General features: G+C 27.2%; 1 protein-coding gene across 1 annotated transcript; it reads left to right on the top strand.

Moving 5' to 3' along the window:
* The first annotated feature begins 546 nt into the window (after window positions 1-546).
* Window positions 547-1,491, top strand: LOC101510017 (lachrymatory-factor synthase-like). Its single transcript, XM_004512974.4, has one exon. The coding sequence runs from the start codon at window positions 675-677 to the stop codon at window positions 1,182-1,184; it is 510 nt and encodes a 169-aa protein (XP_004513031.1). The 5' UTR covers window positions 547-674; the 3' UTR covers window positions 1,185-1,491.
* The last annotated feature ends 8,340 nt before the right edge of the window (window positions 1,492-9,831 follow it).

The following is a 9,831-nucleotide window of genomic DNA, read 5'->3' as shown; positions in this document are numbered from 1 at the left end:
TTACCTTTTTGCTTTTATATTTCATTCTAGAGAAAATATATTTTAAAGACCGATAGTTTAAAATGAATGTAACTTACATGACAGAAGAATCAGAAAAAATAAATTTAAAGACCTAACGTGAAAAGTACAATAATATCTTTCTGAATCAAATTTGAGTGATAAGTATGTAACATCTAGTTCCACCTAACCATATGCATGCATCAATAACTAATATTCGGTTTCATCTTATATATAAGATAATTTTTGGAGAATCTTTTAATTCTATATATAAAAAACATATATAATTTTTAAGGTATACTTATTATTTAAATTATTTTTATATTTTTATTTAAGATGTTTGTCTTTTTAATATTATTAGTAGATATTTAATATTTTATAATTTTTAATAAGGATATATATATAATAGAGAAAACAATTTTACTTTGTGTAAAGTGTTCTTTCTTATTAAAAGAAATAGCAACACATTTTAATCATTGTTCATTTTAAAACCTTGCATAGTTTCTACGCCATACAATATTATATATAGCATCACATTCATATCTATTATATATAAACATAAAATAAGTTAGTATCTATATATTATATATAAGACTACTTTCATAACATATACATATCAATATTAATCCTCAATTGTGTTAACTTGTGTAGCATTTCAGCTTCCTAACTTAAAAATAATGGATCCTATTCAACAATCAAAAGAAAAGTGGAAGGGCAAAGCCAAAACAAAATTACAAGGATGCAAAGTAGAACAAATATGGCCACTTTTAGAGGATTTTTTTGGCCTAGACAAATGGTTTCCAAGTCTCTCTACATGCATTCCTCTTGAAGGAATATCAGGTAAACCAGGTTGTATTCGATTTTGTGCAGGTTTCAAGACTCCAATAGATGAACATGACAAACAAACTTTGAATTGGACTAAGCAAAAACTTCTTTCAATTGATCCAATTCAAAGGGTATTTAGCTATTCAATTGTAGATGGAAATGTTGGATTTCATTCCTATGTTTCAACTCTTAAGGTTGTGTCAAAAGATGAAGGTTGTGAGATTGAGTGGTTATATGAAGTTGAACCTGTTGAAGGTTGGAAATTAGAGTATCTTGATTATTTTATTAGTTATGGTTTGGATGTGATGGCTCAAAGAATGCAAGAAGCTTTGAAGACTATGGAAGATGCACTTGGAGCTTAAAATTGAAGTAGTCATCACTATATAATCACAAAGATATGTTGTAATAATATCTTTTAAATTTTTATATTGTTATCTGGATTTGATAGCTCATATTGTGTTAGAATATTAACGATTTGATTTATGAATCAATAGTTAATATTAATTACTTTTAAAGAAGTCAAATCTCGTGTTTACTCGTTTTTATAAGTGTATAATTAATTTTTCATTACTTATTATTAAAAAATTAAGGTGTGTTAAAAAGTTGTGATGTTTTGTGTGTAATTTATATTTGTAATAATAAAATAACAATTTATGCATTAATAGTTAATATTTTTTATTTTATTTAAGAGAATTCGAGTCTCGCATTTATTTAGATTTCTGTGTATTATTAGTTTGTCATTATTTATTGGATATCTTTAAAAAAATCATATTGATTTGATTGCTCATATATCTATTAGAATATTAACGATTTGATTTATGTATTAATATTAATATGATTTTCTTTAGAAGAATCAAAACTTATCTTATTTATTTGTATTTCTATGTTTTATTAGTTTGTCTTTTTCTTATCAGTAGAAAATCAAGGTGTGGGAAAAGTGATGTTGTTTTGTATTCGTAGCAATAATATAAGCTAGATTTCAAAGTGCGTTTATATCTTTGACATATCTTATATATAGGAATTCTCAAATCGGTAGAATTTATGTTTTGTCTAATATAATTTCATAAAACTGATTTGTAGAGTGAAAATTATCAATAATATAATATGAGATTCTTAACATACACATTTACATTCAAGATTTTTATTATTTTTGTAAGTTTGTTGAGAATCCAATGAATGGTTGGTTCACTAGACCGATACTTATAAATGGTTCAAAACTCTAATGAAGACATACATTTTATGAAATTAAAACTTTATGATCCTCCTCATTTTTTAAGGTTGAGAAACTAACTTGATTGGTGATCGTTTGATAAAAACAAAGAAAAATAAATATGTTCCCTTGAACCGACACTTATGTCACTCTCTCAATAATAAGAACGAAGAGAACCATGCAATTCTACTTTCGAGGAATGTCATTGATCATCATTAAAATTTTGAATATTTTTAAACATTGATTGATCTACATTAAACCATATGTTGTATTAGTCTACCGAAATACTTGTCTATGTTTATAAAGAGTTATAAATAATCATTAAAATTTTAAATTAATGACCAAGTCCTAAAAAGTTTAATCAATTTTTCATCTGAATCAAGAAATATAACTTGAAATAGCACAAATTGGCTCCACAAATTCATGATTGGCTGCTACATTATGGAAATCATTGTTAATTCACCAATTTAATAAGTGCAGGTACAAAAGGAAGCATAGTTATGTGCAATGCTAGCACTAGTGAAGGTAATTAAATTAAGCTAAATTACTAAACTTGTACAATATACAATAATAGAATTAAAAATTAAAATGGAACACCAATCTTCCAACCCAAAAGCAAATGGCTATAAGTGGTCCTCCTACTATATTTTGTTTTATTCCAAATAATTGTGGTGGCAGGAACCTGACCAAGTGTGAAATGTCACTTTCTAGTACATATGACTAAAACATAGTATCTCAATTATTGTTGGACAAACGTGATACACAATAAATACATTTAAAACTTTAAATGAGTTAGCAATTTGTGCATATCAAGACAATATAGATGCACATCTCCACATGATAACAATGCTTTCAATTAACCTTAAGTGCATGCATTAATTAGGTGCCATGCACAAAGCCTACTCACTTAAATTTCTCAAGGTCATAAGAGTTCATTAAAGGATAGATGTCAAGTATACTACAAGTTAGAAGGTGGTTTATAGACCATGTCTTGAGAAATATTGATCAAACTTTAGGTTTAACTTTAGGTTTGTACACTGGTACATGATTGATCGTTACAAAAATAGATAAATATGTACTTTAAAGAAATGTTATATTTGATAGTAACATTAAAAATAAATTGTATATACCTAAATTGACATTGATACTTTATGATCAAAGAATTCTCTTTAAATTTCAACGAAGGCGATTTATAATACTCATTTCATTTGCAATGACTATAAATAAAAGTCAAGATCAATCTTTGAAACGCGTCGAAATTTATTTACCACAAACAAACCGTATATTTACACAGATAATTATATGTTACGGTTTCGATAGTCACGTCCGAAAAAGTAAAAATTTTGATTGTTGATGATGAAGGTCAAAAAACATACACAATTTCTAATATAGTGGATAAATAAGTGTTTCAAAATTTTAAATATAGAAATTATATGAAAGCTAGTTTCATTTTTGTTGTTTGTATTTTGTTTGATATTTTAGTTGAAAATTTATATTGTTCACAAACATGAAGTAGTTTTTCTGATGAGTTTTTTACATGCTTTCACTATAATTATTGTTGTTAATTTTTGCACGGTATATTTAGTTGAAACATAAATGAAATAGTTATATTTGTTACTTGTCTAACATGAAATTCACAATTTGAAAGAAAAAGAAATCACAAATCAGATGAAGCAAAGAACAAGCTCAACGTGGCTTTCGTTAGAAATTTTCACAGATATGGGCCTTGGCCCACTTTTAAATTTTTTATATTTTTTGTTTTCTTGGCCCCCCTTTTTCATTTTTTATATATATTTTTTTTGTTTCTTGACCCTCTTTTTAGTACAAAACAAACAACATAAAAGAATTTTCACGACAATGGAACTTTACTTTTGATGGCGGATAACTTCGATAACTTTAATATATTTTGAGGAAAAATTAGTAATTAAAGTAATTAAAAAAATTATTTAAATCAGATAAAATTTTGATTAAAGAAGAAATAAGAATAAAATCACCAAAAATATGAGATTTAAAGATACAAAATCTTGTTTGAATTTTCACAAAAGAAACACGTGTTACTGCGGCACTAGTTGTTAATTAAAAGGGTAATCGGAAAAAACTTGTTCATATCTTTAAGTGTTTTTTATATAATTATTAACTTAAAATTCACATTTTATTATGAGTTAAATTTGTATAAACAGTTACTATAAATTTTATTTTACATTAATTAATTGAAAGTATAAAAATTAGTTACTGACAATTTAAATAAAAATTAAATTATTTTATTTATTATAATAAACTTTAAAAAAATTATGAATTTAAAGAAATCACAATCAAATTAAAAACTATAAGAAATGTTCTTAACTTTTTTATTTTTTCAAATTAATTTTGACATTCAATTCATGTTCCGACAAGGCTATAATATAATCATACCGACACCGCCCCATTAGTTGCTGCTTCTTTCTCCATTCTTCATGATAACACAATCCACTACTTAATTTAACCAAAAGAAATATGGCACTACTTTTATCCTAAAAAAGTCATTTGTTCTAAAATATTATAAAATTAAATAAAATATCCAATAAAAAAATAAAAAGTAAAAATGATCCGTTTAAGATCACAAATGTATGATCATATCTCAAATACCTCGAGTGGTATAAATACATAGTAAACAAAAAAGTCAAAAAAATTATTATAATTTAGATAATCTACTTAAGAGAGATGTGTTGAAGAAAAATATTGAAAAGTGTGTTGGATATTTATTAATTTGTTTTTAAATATTAATTAATTACGGATAAATCAAATAATTCAAATTATGTGAGTGATAGTAGAGAGGACCATATCCTCCACTTGAGAACTCCAATTTTTACTACAGATATCAAGAATAGAAGAGATGGAAGAAAAATAAATTTTAATACGCAAAACGTAGCACAACTAGTTTCATTGTTGTGTAGTAAAACACACTCAATAATGTTGAGACAAAATCTCTCTCAATTGGTTTTAATGATAACAAAATTAATTAAAAGATTATGATTGATGTTAATGACTAATCTGCGCTTTTGAGTGTATTCATATAAGACAACAGGTTATCATTCATTAAGGCAAAAGAAGAAAATTCTGAGTTAAATGCTAAGTATGGAAAATGCCGAGGATGGCCTCACGAGCTGGTGAAACTGCAGTTCTGCATCCTCGCTGATTTGAATTCATTAAACAAAGACATAATAGTATTAAAGAATGAATTATTTGAATTCATTCAACAAAGACAGAATAATATTAAAAAATGAATTGTTTGATTCGTTCAATAAAGGCAAAATACTATTAAAGAATGGATAAAGAAAAGCTTTTGAAGAAAATGAGTAAGAAGGCAAAAGAAAGGTACGATGAAGGATTACATTAGCATGTGCCTATAGTCAACATCTTGAAAAGCATCCCAACACTTTATGAAAGCAACTCATCATGTCATAGGCAAAGGCTACATGTACTCTTGTGTGATTTAAAAAAGATTATAAAGTCAATCTTCAAAAAGGCAACAACAAACAAGTCAAAAATAAATTGATCACATGTCTTAAGGCAAGAAAAGAGAAAAGGACTTCACATGTGAAGCCTTTGCAAAGTCTTGAAGAAAGGAATGAAAAGGACATCACATGTTCTTTCAAGCATTAAATGAAGGAAAGAGAAAAAGCTCACATGTGAAGCTTTATCAAGGCATTGAAGAAATGAGAACGAAAATGACTTCACATAAACTTCAAACATTAAAGAAAGGATATAGAAAAGGACAACACGTGTCCCCAAGTACCCAGAAAATCAACTACCTCGTACTTAAACATAGAATGCATCTATCCAAAGAGCTGAATGACATTTTCGTAATTATGAAGAAAAACCTTGGCATTTCTCAAATGGATTTTCCAACGGTCATAAAAGGTTTGGCATATGAAATGAACATTACAAGACCTCTATAAATTGCAGCAAGCTTATCTTCATCAAAGATACAACACACTGCATTAAAAAGATCAAAGATCTTAAAGCTTTCAAGAAGCAACATCCATTATATCTTCATACTTTCTACAAATCCTACATTAGATCTTTGTTAATCTTTTGAGAATGTATTTAGAATCAATCACTCTCTTATCACACTGTAATTTCCACGTGAGATACACTTGGAAATATTTGAAATCTGATTGTAAGCTTGGTGAAGCTTAAGAATACACAAGTTGTAATCATCCTCTGTTTGAGGTTGATCTGTTTGAACATTAGTGAAATCTCACAGGAGTGTGAGGACTGGAAGTAGCCATCTTTGGGTGAACCAGTATAAAAACAGTGTGTGTCAATCTTATATTTCTCTTTCACTCTTTAGCTCAGTTCAAATCTGAAGATTTTAAAAAACCCATCCTCGGGCTTGCCATCCTCTGCAAGAGGATAGTTTTTAAAACACTTGAAAATTATTTTTAACAGCAAAATCCCTATTCAACCCCCTTCTAGTGATATTTAGCTACATCAAATAAAAGCGTGTAACAGTTTCATAAGCTTGAAAGCACATGCAACACGTCACCACCACACACCAATGATTCCATAAATGATCTTATGTAGATATCTTATTATAAAAAAAGGCGCAAAACGAGAAAAGACTTGAAAGGAAGAATTATGCACTCCAAAAATTTTAATTCAATTAAACTTCAATTCTGTAAGATGAAGAGTTTCGTAACTATTTTTAAAAGATAAGATTCTAGAATTTGTGAGATTACAAACTAGTTTGGTCCTTCCAATCAACTGTCCGAGTAATAATATGATTGCATCTCAACAACAATCTTAGAAAATGAACGAACAAAACAAGATGGAATATCTCAAGAGTGATCAGACAAAAATCAGCATCAATAAACTATAATGAGTGGACAAGTCGATGAGATAAATCAAGTATATCCACAAGAGTCTAACATAACCAATTATGAAACCAAAATTTTATCGTATTACCATTACCAGTTCTCCAACAATTGTTGCCAAAAATCAAATGAAGAAACTGACAAATGCTATGTCAAATAGACGACTTTGCGAAATATGTAACATGCATATTTGCACGAAGAAAACAAAACTTAAAAATTGAGTCCAATATTGATGTGAAGAAAACATATCTCAATAAAGCTTAAGTAGGGCAACATAATTAATAATGTGTAACGATAGAAGACCAAGACCCCCTTCTTTCAAATGAGAGCATACTTTTTTCCATATCACTGTAACAATTTTCCATCTAGAAATATCTCCTAACCAAATAAAATTCCTCAACAAAAAAATTTACTTTTTATAAGAGAAATAAGTCAAGTTTAAACATGAAAGTTGTATACCAATATATCTTATATAACATATTCAACTAGTTGAACGTATCCCATATTTGATAACATCGAACCTTTCCAAGCATAAAGTTTTATTTTAATACGACCAACAATAGGTTCAAATAACAAAACTTTAGCTTCCCTCAAAATAAGGGGACATCCAAGTAAGTAATCGATAACGATCTAGATGAGAAGTCTAGAAAAGAACCAATATTAATAACACGTCTAACAAATAATTTACATTTACTCAAGTTCAGATGTTGGCTAGAACAAGTGACATACACACGAAACAATTGCACGAGGGTCTCTAGGTTATTCTTTGTTCCATTCCAAAACACTATAATATCATCTAAGCAAAGAACATGTGAAAGAATAGTAAAATTCTAAGAACCAGTCATAGACTTCAAGTTTCCTAAATCGACCAAAAAAGTGATGTCTCTACTAATGACATATTTGGCTAAGTAGAACAAAAGTGGAGACAAAAGATCTCCTTGTCGCACCCTACACTTACAAGCAAAATATCTGGTAAGATGTCCATTAAACATAATGAAAAACATAACAACCTTGAGAATTGCATGTACCCAATTACAAAAGACATAGCTAAATCCAAAAGCAGTTAAGACATCAAGCAGAAACTTCCAATCAAGGGTATCAAAAGCTTTGTGAATATCAAATTTCAAAGTAACATTACCGCCGTGAAAATTAGAACCTATTTTCTAGTTGTAAAAATACAATTTTTATAAGAAAGAACAATCTTATTTATTATTTATAGGTGTTTGCTAAATTACACTCACACATTTTGTAGTACGTGTAAATTTGTAAGCTACATCTTAAGATGTATATGTTAATTTTTGTTAGTTATAATGTGTTAATTTATTTTTCTAAAAAATAAGTAGGTGTAAATCAACAAATTATGATATCTACTATAGAGGTCTTTTATTTGAATGGTCAAATGAGTCTTACCTCTACATATAATTTATTTTATAATTTTTTATTGACAATGTTTAATAAACATTCAATCTCTCTAACCAAACATCTCAATAAAAAATTAAAAAAATAATCTCACTAATAGCTTTATATCACTACATTTCAATAACATTTATTTATTCTAATATAATTTATTATAGATCACAAAAAGTTAAAAGAAATGGTGCTTCTATAACCACCATTTTTCCTAGACACCCAAACTTTATTCTCCACAATAAAAAATGTCTATTAATTTTAGTGTTAAATAGATAAAAACACTTAGCAGATTTATTTCATGAATTTATAGTTATTACTTGCTAAATTGCATCACTGAAAAAAGTGAATCTAAACTAGCAAGTAATTTAAAATTAGTTTATTTAATATAAAAAATTTAATTTTTTTAATACAAAAATTACTCCTAATTATTTTGGATCTATTCAAGAAAACCTTTTATTTATTTATCAAGTTACCGTCTAATAGGCCCAATCCTTTACAAGTTTCTCCATATGTTGGGTCCAATAGAGTTAACCAACTTGATTCAAGATTTCCACAATTTAATATTCTCCATCATCATTTTGACCCAAAATATTCTCCATCATTTACTTCAACATTTTGGATAGGTGCAAAAATTGAGAAGAGAGAAGAATTAATTTAGTTATATCATCTTTTTATATTTTGTTCATTTATTTTTTTTGGAATGGAATTTTTTTATTTGTGTCTGTCTAAAAGTTTGTGCCCAACTATTGTGTCATATAAGTATTTTTCATGTTTAGAATCAATAAATAGTAAGAAAAACAGAAAAGGGAATGGGCCCTAAAATGTCTAGCTAGCAATGTTTTGAACAATGCACATATCAAATCACATGTATATGGTGTAAAGAAAAAGAAAAAGCAATGTTTTTTTTTTTACTAAGAAGTAATGTTGAGCGTTGACACTTTAGAACAAAATTCTAACACGATTCATTATTACTCGATACTACACTTTCTTCTACACTAGTTTTTATGTGAAATCATTGTGTTGGACATCCAAAAAATTTGATATTTAAAATTATGTTTAGAATAGACATAGTTGATATAAAGCTAACATCATTCAAAGTTTTATTAAACCAACCAAATATAGTGGTAAAGTTCATATGATCAACGACAATATAGGAACAAAATGAAAGTAGATTTAAAGAAAACAATTTAGTTTATTTTGAACAAAAGAAGAAGTAGTTGGTATATATAATTAATATTGGTAAAGATGAAGTATTTGATTTTGAAATTTCAAATTTTAATGAAGGGTCATATTAATAAATACTCTAATGGGCTAGTAACAAATATTCATTATTTGTATGGTTTATAAATAAATTGTGCTATTTTACTTCCTTCATCATCTAATGAATCAAATATTATTTGTAAAATTAAATTCTCATCAAATAAATTATCTTTTCAATTTTGAATATAATATTAATTATTTTTTAAAATTGTATTATGTAACTAATAATAAATGCATCATTCACATGTCACTATTTTCAATTTGTATTAATTA

The sequence above is a fragment of the Cicer arietinum genome, chromosome 8 (assembly GCF_000331145.2).
Source record: "Cicer arietinum cultivar CDC Frontier isolate Library 1 chromosome 8, Cicar.CDCFrontier_v2.0, whole genome shotgun sequence".
In the NCBI taxonomy this organism is placed as follows: Eukaryota; Viridiplantae; Streptophyta; class Magnoliopsida; order Fabales; family Fabaceae; genus Cicer; species Cicer arietinum.
The sequence above is the reverse complement of the archived record's forward strand: the minus strand, read 5'-3'. Positions and strand labels throughout refer to the sequence as shown.